At 38.2% G+C, this 14,785-nt stretch overlaps 1 protein-coding gene across 1 annotated transcript; it reads left to right on the top strand.

The window, feature by feature from the left end:
- The first annotated feature begins 10,395 nt into the window (after positions 1 to 10,395).
- On the top strand, positions 10,396 to 13,853 carry LOC124144014 (prostatic spermine-binding protein-like). The gene is made up of 3 exons (XM_048385915.1): positions 10,396 to 10,435; positions 11,640 to 11,687; positions 13,222 to 13,853. Exons 1-3 carry the CDS (start codon positions 10,396 to 10,398, stop codon positions 13,851 to 13,853), a joined length of 720 nt encoding a protein of 239 aa, XP_048241872.1.
- The last annotated feature ends 932 nt before the right edge of the window (positions 13,854 to 14,785 follow it).

A 14,785-nucleotide genomic window follows, 5' to 3' on the forward strand; every position in this document is an offset into this window, starting at 1 on the left:
CCCAAAAACCAAGCCCTAGCTCGAAAACACCCTCTACTTACTCCAATATCCCAAAGAATAACCAATTACTTAAATGAACACCAAATAAACAATCTTAAACAAAACTGTAAAAAATCAAATATCTTCACCCCAAAACTTAAAATACCCAAAATAGACACAACACTAGCTAGCCAAATAAATAAACAAACCGACCCAAACATAGCTAAAACCACCACACTAGCATACATGCACGAAAATTGGCCAAATTGGTGTCACATTTACACGGATGGATCTTCAGATCCGATCTCCAAACACACAGGTTTCGGAGTCCATACCACACAACCAACTAAAAACCACACAATCCTTCCGACTCCCAAACAACCAATCAATATTCACGGCAGAACTAATGGGCATGGCCTCAGCCCTCCATAATCAAGAATCCAAAAACCACCCAAAAAATCCTTATACTTACCGACTCCCTAAGTGGACTACAAGCCCTCCAAAACAAAAATACCAAAAAACGACCTAAATTAATAAATCAAATACTTAAAAGCTCCGACGACCTAACTAAGGCAGGCAAACAAATAACCTTCTTGTGGATACCCGCCCATGTAGGAATATACGGTAATGAAAACGCCGATACGGCAGCTAAACTATCCCTCAAAATCCCAGAAATAAGCTTAAACTTACCCACCAATACTCTGTTACGGTTCATAAATTTGGGGAATACCTCATTGATATATTGTTGAAACTATGCATATAAACTTCTTTAAAGGGTTTCTCAAGTTAAATAGGTACACCAATAGTGTTATGAAACTTGTTGAATGTGGAAGACATTTATGTGTTAAATATTGGTGTAGACTACTTCATTTCGATATACGTAGACACATCAGTGTTGTGTAATGCTGAAAGCAGTAATGATGTTGGAAGGACTACTTGGGTAGCATCCCTTAGAAATATTTTGTCTAAATATGGATTTGGGGTTGTGTGGTTGGGTCAGGATATGGTGGGTTGGTTATGCACAAATGTTTATCTGCCTATTTAAACAGACGTTATATGACCGTCTTTGCCAGGATTGGCATAATGCCATTGAAGTATCTTACAAATGTAAGTCATATGGACAATTCAAATCAATGCTTAACGTGGAAATATACCTTTCTTCTGACATTCCAGTATTTTATAAACATGCTCTATGTAAGTTTAGATGTAATAGTTTTAGATTGGCTGTGGAAACAGGAAGACAGTGTAATACTCCCCTCGCTGATAGGCTGTACTTGTCTCGTCATTCACATAACATGAAAACACAAATGTGCTACTGTGCCTTGGGCGATATTTGTGTAAAGTGCAAAATATTAGAAATTCATCTTTACTTTTGTAACTAACAAGGAATGCGTTCTTAGACGTACTCATGTTTTAACTAAATATACGAATATTAACACAGAGAGAGAGAGAGAGAGAGAGAGAGAGAGAGAGAGGGGGGGGGGGGGGGGGGGGGGGGGAGGGGCGGGAGAGAGATATCTGTCACAACACGGAGTAATAACACAACCCAAATATGGATTAAGAATACATTTATTAAATAAAGTTAAGAATTATGTTGATAATGACGTAACCAACGTACTCACACCCCTTCAACTACCTTTCACTAACTATCACCCTTCACATACTTCACACTCTTCACACACTTCACACACACACTGTCACTCTAACATACACTTTCCAAACACTTAAGGTTACTCAACTCTACTGACAATACACTAATATTGCACTAATACTCTATCTCCTAAATCCTTACAAATACATCAATATATCATTGCATAAATATCAGAACATCAATATCAGGACACCAATACATCTCAACATCAACACCCCAATACTTCAACATCTCAAGGCATTAATACTTCAATACACTTCAATACATGCATGTCAACAACCAATTATCTCACTTTATGTACACAATTTGTACAAGTCATTTTCTCCACGCCTCCTTCCACGTCATCGCACTATACACTGTGCCTCACATTCAGTCCAGATGAGCATTCTCAAATACTTGGCCATCTGTCGCCCTGGGGTCAGGCTTCATACAACGAATGTCCCTGCCTCCTCATATCTCATACAGATGTCTCTCTGGGTCCCCGGACACTATACAACAAACGTATACACGTAAGTTTATATGCAAGTGACCATTCACCTTACATCGAGTATTATTCATTCATTCATTCATTCATTCATTCATTCATTCATTCATTCATTCATTCATTTGCTAAGAATGGTACACACATAGTTATTCAACATACAAATTAGCATGGGAGCATGCTCAGAATAACTACACATGGTTATTCAACATACATCAAGCCTGTACAATACTCAGAATAACTAAAAATGCATAGAGTTATTCAACATACATTGAGCAAGTACAATAACCGATATCAATATCAAAAGTAAGTGTACATGATGATATTATTATGGTGGTTGTTATCATTACAACGACGACTGCAAAAAACACGGTCAAATCAAGACTTGTTTGTGTGAGATCACGTTAAATATCTGGGTATTTTTTGACAAAGTTTCTGAAATTTAACATTACCTTGTCCGGAAAAAAATCAGTCTTACATAACACTTTTAAAGCTCACAGCTTACATACAGCCCAACTACACTCTAATACATACAATCAAACCAACTTGAATATATACATTGTGATCTTGACAATATCAGTCACTTCCATTTCAAGTGAATCTCATAGTTCATAGTCACAGAGAGTATTAGTGACACTGAATTACTGGAAGGAAGCGTCCGGTGTGGAGAACTGTAATATGTTAACATAGTTGACCCTTCATTAAACGTCTTGTAGAGTAGTCTTGTGTCATTTCTTTTTCTGGGGTAATTTATTCCACTCAAAAGAATGTAGCCATACTTGAGTTCGTGCAAAATATGTTCACGAGAGAGTTGATGCCTTTTACAGGGTGGAGTGAGATTAAACATGCACGTGTATGTGTGGCTGCTTGTAATTGTCAGGACTTATGGTGCTAGCCATGAGTGAGATAATCATAGCGGAAACTGGGATTCGAAACAGATGTTACCTGATTGGCGATCGGTATTAAGGGAACAAAACTGTGTCTGAGTGGGGAATCCATGTTAAAACTGTGGTATCCATATCCGCTTTCTCGTCTCGTGTTATCGCTTTCTCGTCTCGCGTTTTCGCTTTCTCGTCTCTTGCTACCGCTTTCTCGTCTTATTATTTTTAAATTCACATTATCTTCAACGATTTTATGCAAGTGTTAATATTATCCTACCCTATTTTTTATCCCGGGGATGAAATTCTCTTGTGTCAGGATGATTCTACCTTGTGAATTTGAACCCATACCAGTGTGTTTAATCCTATCCTATACTATATTCTAGAGTACAACTTCCCCCGGGATAATATTTAGGTAGGAAATAATCCTTGCTTACATTTACACCAGATCGTACAGGACCAGGTGGCTGGACTAACGGGTCGTAGTGTGTGCATGCTCAGTTGACATGACTTGGGCAGAGCTTCGAAAATTCACTCTATCATTACATGGTCCATTTTCTGATGTTTGTTAATAGTTTGTACATGATACTCTATTGTGAAATATTTTGAATTGTAGTTGTCTATATTTGTTTTCGATTACCAAACATTCGATATATTCAGATTTGTATAAATCAATATCTACATTGATGTGGCTGCCTAAATACGAATACAAATACTTTACTTTTGCCGGGACGTCACATATAGCTTCTACATTATTTTTAGGGGCGTCATCAACATTATCTGAATGCGATAGATCATAAAAATAAATATTCTGTCCAACTGCCCTCAGTACAGCGTTTCTATAAATCCTATATTTATTATTACTGATGACAATATTTATCTATCAAACAGGTATTCTTTGGTAACGAAGAGGCCGGCATCGTCAAATAATTGTCTGATAAATGTAATACCAGCATTTGCCGTTCAAACACACCCTTCTTTTTAACAATAATCTTTTTATTATTCCATATGATATCATTATAAAAATCATTTTCTTCTGCATATTGACACTGTTCCATGTTTCAGTCGGGTGGTCAGGCTCGCTGACATGGTTGAAGCATGTCATCGATCCCAATTGCGTGGATCGATGCTCATGATGTCAATCACTGGATTGTCCCGTCCAGAGTCGACTATTGACAAACCGCCGCCATATAGCTGGAATATTGCTGAGTGCGGCGAAAAACAATAAACCAACCAACCAACCAAGATGTCGGTATAGAATTTGGAATTCTTCTAGGAAGTATTGATGTTTGATAGTTGCAATCGAGCAGGAATTCCAAAAGCTATTCTTCTTAAATTTCTAAATTATGTTTAGAGGATTATCAATATTTTCCTCTTTACAAGAAACTGCTGTTTTTATCAAGCATAATCTCGAGATATGTATACCGACTGATTTTCTTGATACCATATGGAACATTGAACACACCATCAGATAAAGGTAGCAATTCAGTTCAGTTTAAGACCAGAAAAACAAGTTTGATTTTCATAAAACTCAATTTAATTTCTAACTGATCGTTTATCTTTAAGCAGCGGTGTGGAGTCATCCGCATGATAATTCCCTTTAATAACCCCATTATCAAATTTAAGTCCGCTTTCTCGTCTCGTGTTATCACTTTCTCTCTTTCCCCGCGGCCGTAACTGAAGGCGAGAAAGTTATGCCCCATCTCGGCCGCCATAGAAATCATTGTGTGGCCTTAAATAATCACACAATGTCAACACGCACTCTTTGATTTTAAACCTCTTTGGAGGCGAATACCTTACAAGTTACATCTATATCTTCGTATTTCTGACCAATTGGTAAAGCATTTGATATCAGAACTCGATTATTTTCTCGTTGCTTCGGGGTTTTTTTTCTCGGTTTTTTTTCCAGTAATGTCGAATATTTTCGCGTTATTTCAAGTTGATTACAAAGTTTATTTAAAAAATTCGAAATTTAGATTTTTGTTCTCGCCATTCCCATTATTTTCTTAAGATTTCGAGTTTTTTTAAATAAACTTAAGAAGATAATTTAATAATGAGAAATTTCGATTCATAAAATATTAATGCTACCAAACTAGCACCGTGGGGCTTCGTAGTTTTCAGTTTAAATATGTTTCAACAAATTTTGCAGGTAAGGCTCATATGTTTTGTTAAACCTATTTTGCCATGTAAAATTGTTTTGACTTATGGGCAAATACTGTTTGTATAATTGTTCGGCAGGATTCACAAGCAATTTATTATGTTTTTTGGTTTAACATTTGGAAGCCATCGTTCTGTATCAAGGGTATGTTTCAAAGCATATTAATCATTGTGGCGTGCTTCAAAATTGATAGTGGGATCTTGCTGTGGATCCTCAGACAAAAGGGGGCACTGGTGGCCCAGTCGTCTAAGGCGCCTCAATTCGCTGTGCAGAGTTGCGTGCCTTGGGCCAGAAACCTATGATTGTGGGTTCCCGGTTCGCCCTGATTATGTTTCTAGGTTTGTCAGCACCATACCCGTGCCCTAGGGTTTCCCCGAAGTGGTAAACGTTTGAGACCTGCATCACTTCGGGCTTTCCTCCCTCATTTAGCTGACACGCCGTGATATAACTGTAATACTGTTAAAAGCGGCGTTAAACACAACTCACTCACTCACTCACTCACTCACTCACTGACTCCTCAAACGAAATGGTTTTGTACTGATGAATAACCACATGTAGTTTTTAGGCGTCTTAACAAAGTTAGCAAGTATCATACTCGTTGTATGCCTTAGTGTAACTTGGGGTGTTCATGAATAACACGTATCATTGTATGTGAAGAGGATTTATTGACGGCCTAGACAAACTGGGGCGCCAACTGAGTTCACCAAACACCAACTGACAGGACAATGATGCCTGCATCTGTTAGGACGATATCAAGAGGTGTAAATATGACACAAAACAAATGTTGTTTGTTGTCAGCATGGTCAAGGTGTAGTGGCTGGTTTGCTGGTTAAATGCTGGGTGTTAGTATTTTAAACAAGGCCAATCAGGCGTAAGCTGAATTAAAGAAAGGACCGACCCAAGCTACCTACCCTACCCCACAGCATGCAGTGGAAGTTAAATAAAAGAAACCTCCACGCAGAGATTAAGTCATTATTCTGCTGCAGCGCTGAAGAATACAGAAGCCATACAGGTTTATTTGATTTAATGCAACAGAGGCAGACACACACTTCTTATGTATAAACATGTATGTGTGAGTGTGTATGCATGTAGGTGAGGTGGTAAGGTGAACTAAGGTTTAACGTTGCGTCAAGATTATTGCACTTCTATAGCGACGCATGTGTGTGTGTGTGTGTGTGTGTGTGTGTGTGTGTGTGTGTGTGTGTGTGTGTCAGGACTAATGCCGATTTTATAGTGCTAGCCCACTGAGATACGGCTTAACATGAATATCCCACTCAGACACGGTATACAGACTCCGAGCCGATCAGTCCTTGTTTTAGCCCCTTAATGCCAAGCGCCAGACTGGGTAAAAACAAGTACCATCTTTTTTCGCTCGGTGACGTTTTGCTGAGGTGCCGCTTTAGCTTTAATCCGTGAGTTGAAATGGGATTAAAGGTCAAGTGGACAATCATGTTTTTGTTGCTGGTCAGGGCAGGTTTTACAGTGCTAGCCCACTGTGACCCCCCCCCCCCCCCCCCCCCCCCCCCCCCCCCCCCTCCCAGGCTTGCAAGATTAAAATAAAAACTCCTACCAGGTCTTACTAGAAAAAAAGATAAAACCTCATAACTAGGGCTTGCAAGAATAAAATAAAAACCCTACCAGGTCTTACTAGAAAAAGGTAAAACGTCATACCTAGGGCTTGCAAGAATAAAATAAAAACTCCTACCAGGCCTTACTAGAAAAAAGGTACAACGTCATAACTAGGGCTTGCAAGAATAAAATAAAAACTCCTACCAGGTCTTACTAGAAAAAGGTAAAACCTCATACCTAGGATTTGCAAGAATAAAATAAAAACTCCTACCAGGCCTTACTAGAAAAAAGGTACAACGTCATACCTAGGGCTTGCAAGAATAAAATAAAAACTCCTACCAGGTCTTACTAGAAAAAGGTAAAACCTCATACCTAGGGCTTGCAAGAATAAAATAAAAACTCCTACCAGGTCTTACTAGAAAAAAGGTAAAACGTCATAACTAGGGCTTGCAAGAATAAAATAAAAACTCCTACCAGGTCTTACTTGAAAAAAGGTTAAACCTCATACCTAGGGCTTGCAAGAATAAAATAAAAACTCCTACCAGGTCCTACTAGCAAAAGGTTAAACCTCATAACTAGGGCTTGCAATAATAAAATAAAAACTCCTACCAGGTCTTACTTGAAAAAAGGTAAAACCTCATACCTAGGGCTTGCAAGAATAAAATAAAAACTCCTACCTGGCCTTACTAGAAAAAAGGTAAAACTTCATACCTAGGGCTTGCAAGAATAAAATAAAAATTCCTACCAGCTGGTCTTACTAGCAAAAGATTAAACCTCATCCCTAGGGCTTGCAAGAATAAAATAAAAACTCCTACCAGGTCTTACTAGAAAAAGGTGAAACCTCATACCTAGGGCTTGCAAGAATAAAATAAAAACTCCTACCAGGCCTTACTAGAAAAAAGGTAAAACGTCATAACTAGGGCTTGCAAGAATAAAATAAAAACTCCTACCAGGTCTTACTAGAAAAAGGTAAAACCTCATACCTAGGATTTGCAAGAATGAAATAAAAACTCCTACCAGGTCTTACTTGAAAAAAGGTAAAACCTCATACCTAGGGCTTGCAAGATTAAAATAAAAACTCCTACCAGGTCTTACTAGAAAAAAGATAAAACCTCATAACTAGGGCTTGCAAGAATAAAATAAAAACCCTACCAGGTCTTACTAGAAAAAGGTAAAACGTCATACCTAGGGCTTGCAAGAATAAAATAAAAACTCCTACCAGGCCTTACTAGAAAAAAGGTACAACGTCATACCTAGGGCTTGCAAGAATAAAATAAAAACTCCTACCAGGTCTTACTAGAAAAAGGTAAAACCTCATACCTAGGGCTTGCAAGAATAAATTAAAACTCCTACCAGGTCTTACTAGAAAAAAGGTAAAACGTCATAACTAGGGCTTGCACGAATAAAATAAAAACTCCTACCAGGTCTTACTTGAAAAAAGGTAAAACCTCATACCTAGGGCTTGCAAGAATAAAATAAAAACCCTACCAGGTCTTACTAGAAAAAGGTAAAACGTCATACCTAGGGCTTGCAAGAATAAAATAAAAACTCCTACCAGGCCTTACTAGAAAAAAGGTACAACGTCATACCTAGGGCTTGCAAGAATAAAATAAAAACTCCTACCAGGTCTTACTAGAAAAAGGTAAAACCTCATACCTAGGGCTTGCAAGAATAAATTAAAACTCCTACCAGGTCTTACTAGAAAAAAGGTAAAACGTCATAACTAGGGCTTGCACGAATAAAATAAAAACTCCTACCAGGTCTTACTTGAAAAAAGGTAAAACCTCATACCTAGGGCTTGCAAGAATAAAATAAAAACTCCTACCAGGTCCTACTAGCAAAAGGTTAAACCTCATAACTAGGGCTTGCAATAATAAAATAAAAACTCCTACCAGGTCTTACTTGAAAAAAGGTAAAACCTCATACCTAGGGCTTGCAAGAATAAAATAAAAACTCCTACCTGGCCTTACTAGAAAAAAGGTAAAACTTCATACCTAGGGCTTGCAAGAATAAAATAAAAATTCCTACCAGCTGGTCTTACTAGCAAAAGATTAAACCTCATCCCTAGGGCTTGCAAGAATAAAATAAAAACTCCTACCAGGTCTTACTAGAAAAAGGTGAAACCTCATACCTAGGGCTTGCAAGAATAAAATAAAAACTCCTACCAGGCCTTACTAGAAAAAAGGTAAAACGTCATAACTAGGGCTTGCAAGAATAAAATAAAAACTCCTACCAGGTCTTACTAGAAAAAGGTAAAACCTCATACCTAGGATTTGCAAGAATGAAATAAAAACTCCTACCAGGTCTTACTTGAAAAAAGGTAAAACCTCATACCTAGGGCTTGCAAGATTAAAATAAAAACTCCTACCAGGTCTTACTAGAAAAAAGATAAAACCTCATAACTAGGGCTTGCAAGAATAAAATAAAAACCCTACCAGGTCTTACTAGAAAAAGGTAAAACGTCATACCTAGGGCTTGCAAGAATAAAATAAAAACTCCTACCAGGCCTTACTAGAAAAAAGGTACAACGTCATACCTAGGGCTTGCAAGAATAAAATAAAAACTCCTGCCAGGTCTTACTAGAAAAAGGTAAAACCTCATACCTAGGGCTTGCAAGAATAAATTAAAACTCCTACCAGGTCTTACTAGAAAAAAGGTAAAACGTCATAACTAGGGCTTGCACGAATAAAATAAAAACTCCTACCAGGTCTTACTTGAAAAAAGGTAAAACCTCATACCTAGGGCTTGCAAGAATAAAATAAAAACTCCTACCAGGTCCTACTAGCAAAAGGTTAAACCTCATAACTAGGGCTTGCAATAATAAAATAAAAACTCCTACCAGGTCTTACTTGAAAAAAGGTAAAACCTCATACCTAGGGCTTGCAAGAATAAAATAAAAACTCCTACCTGGCCTTACTAGCAAAAGATTAAACCTCATCCCTAGGGCTTGCAAGAATAAAATAAAAACTCCTACCAGGTCTTACTAGAAAAAGGTGAAACCTCATACCTAGGGCTTGCAAGAATAAAATAAAAACTACTACCAGGTCTTACTAGAAAAAGGTAAAACCTCATAACTAGGGCTTGCAAGAATAAAATAAAAACTCCTACCAGGTCTTACTAGAAAAAGGTGAAACCTCATACCTAGGGCTTGCAAGAATAAAATAAAAACTACTACCAGGTCTTACTAGAAAGAAGGTAAAACCTCATAACTAGGGCTTGCAAGAATAAAATAAAAACTACTACCAGGTCTTACTAGAAAAAGGTAAAACCTCATCCCTAGGGCTTGCAAGAATAAAATAAAAACTCCTACCAGGTCTTACTAGAAAAAGGTAGAACCTCATACCTAGGGCTTCCAAGAATAAAATAAAAACTCATACCAGGTCTGAAAATGTGAAATAAGTGGTCCTTAATTGTAAATAATATTTCACTTATCATTAAATATTACAGAAGTTAATATTTCAACATTTCTTAGGCACATCTTCACATTGAAAACTAAAAACTATACCACCGAAAGTAACCGCCCCTTGATCTATGACAGATTACCAAGGAGAATGCCACGTTTATCATGTCACTCCACAAATGTTAAGGGGATGTTTGCTCGCGCTATAAAGCTGGGACCTCGGATCTGTCTGCCGTAGAAGCGTCCAGTCATTGGCGAGGACTTTTCGTGGAGCTCACGATGAGTACCAAAATTGCGCTGTCCTTTCTGCTGCTCATATGTAAGTACATAATTTATCTTATACGGTAAAACTAACACAGCGTCACAATGTCAGGATAAATGTATGCTCCATCATGGGAAACCTTTGCTCATGGGTTCGAAAATAAAAGATTGTTTCGGCATTTATTGTCACTGTCAACCTCAGTTCACGGTAGTAAAGAATGGATATGATCTTAAAACTGTTTTATATGGAAACACAAATTTAAGTGAAGATATTAATCTACGACCAGAAACTAGAAATGTTCTACCTTATGAAATGGGTAGTGTTGGAATATATCTTTGATACACGAGTTATAAATTGATTATATACAAGTGGTACACGAGTTAGACATCTATAGATTGCTGTATATTTATTCATCTGATGTGTGTACATGTATACATCCATCTATATGACACTTATTTAAATACTACTTATATTTTGCTAAGTATGTTTATTAAACTGTTCTGTAAAATGTATTACGTAATTTATACAGGGGAAGCCTTGTTTATAAATCCCCATCTACTATACATATGATTGAGAAATACATAACCACTGTTCGGTTGTGACAGAAAAATCTACACACGAGTGATTAATCTGAACGAGGCTTTGATACAAATTATTTGAGTGTTTATTTTCTTAAAATATGAAATTTAAGTCTCGATTATTTTAATATAACTACATCTAGATCTATGAAATATGTTTTTGACGCTGGGTTACACAAACGATCGATCAGATCTAGATCAACACTGTAGACATTAGCTTATGTGCTTGATCGTTCTTTTTCAAAAATAGCAAAAAACAATATGGTATGTTTCACTATTTTATCAGTATTTTTACATGAATGAAATAACTGTTTTTTACCTGTTTTATTAGTCTTGTAAACGTCCAGTAAAGAATCTACCGGAGTGGCTCACCTGGTCCCGTTATATCGATGCTGTATCTCGCTTCGGTCACCGTCTTCCCAATTCTGCAACTGAATCTCGTACATTGGGAAGCCAAAATTCTCTGATACATCTCCACATATCACACACCACATATCAACATGACCATCATCAACAACATCGTCATGTCCAAGTTTGTATGTTTTTTGGCTCTGACGAATGCCGGCAATATGTGCAGTGACCTCAATCATTCACTCACTCTTACGTTAGATTATGTTCAAGTTGGACAATTGATGTTGTCTATATTTATTACCTTTTTTACATCATCCTATTTGCATTTGCAGGTGTAGCTTCTGTTGCCTGCTTCAACAAGGAAAGGCTTCACTTCCGGGGTGAGTACTTTTGTGCTTTTGAATAGAAATTTCAAAACGTTTTACATTTTGAAAGGACGAGGTATGATAAGGTCGATTTTGGCCCATGGGATCATTTCAGAATTGAGGTATAAATCATTGTGAAATTCATATGAATGAGAGTTATACTTTGAATATTTCAACATCTGTTGGGACATATAAGAACATTAAGTTTGCAGGTCAGGCTAAATGTATTCAGAAGACTGGTTTTAGAGGTTTTCATGAAGCGTTTTTCTAACCTTTGAACATGAGCAAATCGTTGAACTTAGATGATGTCCTTACGAACCGTTGAAACATGTGGTCAAAAACTATATCATTGGACATAAACTAGACATCCTCAGAATTATCTTGACAATCGACAAATGAACCATTTTCACTCATTTAGCCATATATGTACTTGATCACGTCAAAAGTCCAAAAACTTGCAAGTGTAAGAAAGAAAAAGTGTAGTCGTCCATTGAACACGTCTGATCATTTTCATACCAATATTCAAAACATAATTTGACATATCCCGTGGCCAAAAGGGCCCTTATCATGCATCGTGCTTTCTAGATGCTACATGTAATCATGATTGATAATTACAAGCGAGAGTCCGAACTCCGACGTCACCGTTAGTAGCATCCTTTGAACGTGGGTTCGAATCCCAGATTTATGATTCTAGGTTTCTCAACGCCATCCTTTTACTCGTGGGTTTTTCAAAGTGGTAAGAGTCTAAGACACTTCAGGTGTTCCTCCCGCTACAAGCCACATGACTGAAATAGTCTTCACTCACTCATTTAAAGGCATGACAAGTCCTTTACTTTACCGAGTGATAAACAACCGCGGGATTTCAATAGCAGTCAGAACTTAAAAGACGTTAAGAACCAACCGATTCTTTACAGATGTAATGATATATCCTGTGAAGGGCGGTGGAATAGCCCGGTGGTTAAAGGATTCTCTGGTCTTTAGGGATATCAGGTTCGATTACATACATAGGTACATTGTGTGAAGCCAATTTCAGGTGATGACCTGATGACCATTTTAGGGACCAGTTCAAAAGTTCGATCTTAATCTTAATTCCTTAAATTCAGTGTCCCTGCAAATTTTCCCTCCGACAAAATCAACTTGCTTGATTTCTCAGTGTCTTATATAGTAGGGCGGTCGGGTAACCTAGTGGTTAAACGTTCGCTCGTCACGCCGAAGACCCGGGTTCGAATCCCGACATGGGTACAATGTGTGAAGCCCATTTATGGTGTCCCCCGCCCTGATTTTGCGGGAAAATCGCTAAAAGCGGCGTAAAACCATACTCACTCCCTTACTGTTACATGGTAACTGAACTAAACTGGCCCTATTTTGATTCACGTGCTGCTTGGAGTTGTCATTAAATACATCCAGTCTTTTTACAGTCTTTTTTTTTGCTGGGTCCCTCAGGTGATGTCGAAAAACTTTTTTTATCTGACATCGAAATTTGGAACTTGTCCCTTAGCTATGTATCTACTTTGTGTTGCCAACTTAACATGACCCACATACTTGGCAGGAACAAACGACCTTCGTGATGATGCTGAGGACACCGATTCTACTCGACAAAGAAGCACTGGTAAAGATGTAGTGGAAAGGGAAGGAAGGGTTGGACAGGAGAGGAGAGGCGATGATACAAGTGATACCAACGACGAGGAGCGCAGGAAGAGAAAGGAAGACACCGATGATACCGACGATGATGAGGGTAGGAAGACCGAAAAAGACACCGATGATACCGACGGCGATGACCGAAGGAAGAGAAAAGAGGACACCGATGATACCGACGATGATGAGGGTAGGAAGACCGAAAAAGACACCGATGATACCGACGGCGATGAGCGTAGGAAGCGAGAAAAAGACACCGATGATACCGACGACAATGATCTTAGGAAGAGAGAAAAAGATATCGATGAAAGTGATGACACCGACGACAATGATGATACTGACGATGATGAGCGCAGAAAGAGAGAAAAAGACACCGATGATAATGATGATACTGACGACGATGAGCGTGGGAAAAGAGAAGAAGACAACGATGATACCGACGACGATGAGCGCAGAAAGAGAGAAAAAGACACCGATGATAATGATGATACTGACGACGATGAGCGTGGGAAGAGAGAAGAAGACACCAATGCTATACGTGCGTGATAGGAGACGATATCGAACCTCGATGATAAGGGTATGTAACGGTTATTGTAAGAGTTATAACCAAACTCAAAAGACACGTTGTAGAATAGGTCTTCAGCAACCCATGATTGCCGTAAAGGGCGATTATGCTTGTCGTAGGAGGCGACTAACGGGATCGGGTGGTCAGGCTCGCTGACTTGGTTGATGCATGTCATCGTATCCCAATTTCGTGGATCGATGCTCATGATGTCAATCATTGGATCATCTGGCACAGACTCGAATTATTATAGACGAGGAATATTGCTGAGTGCGGCGTTAAACAACAAACAAAAACAAAAAACAAACTAAAAATAGTATTGCAATAAAAAAACTTCGACCGTAAACTAACAGCTGACGGCAACTAATAATACCTGCAATTAATAACTCCATTTTTTATCGAACGTGTAGAGTCGGAGAATAAAGACGGGCCTATAGATATATAAACGCCCAATGATCATTCGAAATCACTGTGTTCAGAAAAAACAATATTTATTTTCTTGTCTTTTCTTTTTCCAAGGTTCGTAATATGGAAAGAGCTACTCTGCAGAGGAAACGAAGTACTTGGTGGACCCAAAAACGGTGGGAAAAGAATTATTTGATGGAAACGTTTTACTCGACACACGGCACAGTAACTGCAATGAACCAACCCATTCTACCTTTACTGTTCAAAATGGGGAACAGTTCGATAATAAATCGTATTAAAAGACCGTTTGACATGTTTTATTATAATTCATCAAATGATTTACACAGGGATTGTCAGCGTCTTAGACAACTGCTTCGACTGAGCACATTAATTAACATGACATCCCTATGTCCGGAGACGTTGATGATTTTGACACTGCCAGTCTCGATGTCTCGATTTCTCCCAATATGGCGTTTACCAATAGTTCAGCAACTTGTTCTTGCATTTTTTA

Source organism: Haliotis rufescens, unplaced genomic scaffold (assembly GCF_023055435.1).
Source record: "Haliotis rufescens isolate VD_foot unplaced genomic scaffold, xgHalRufe1.0.p SCAF_6, whole genome shotgun sequence".
Classification (NCBI taxonomy): domain Eukaryota; kingdom Metazoa; phylum Mollusca; class Gastropoda; order Lepetellida; family Haliotidae; genus Haliotis; species Haliotis rufescens.

What these genes read in the sequence shown, in the direction of transcription:
- LOC124144014 (XM_048385915.1), top strand. Translation starts at nt 10,396, where the DNA reads ATGAGTACCAAAATTGCGCTGTCCTTTCTGCTGCTCATAT. An exon ending in GTCCTTTCTGCTGCTCATAT is followed by an intron (nt 10,436 to 11,639) that starts GTAAGTACATAA and finishes TTGCATTTGCAG; the next exon opens with GTGTAGCTTCTGTTGCCTGC. An exon ending in GGAAAGGCTTCACTTCCGGG is followed by an intron (nt 11,688 to 13,221) that starts GTGAGTACTTTT and finishes CATACTTGGCAG; the next exon opens with GAACAAACGACCTTCGTGAT.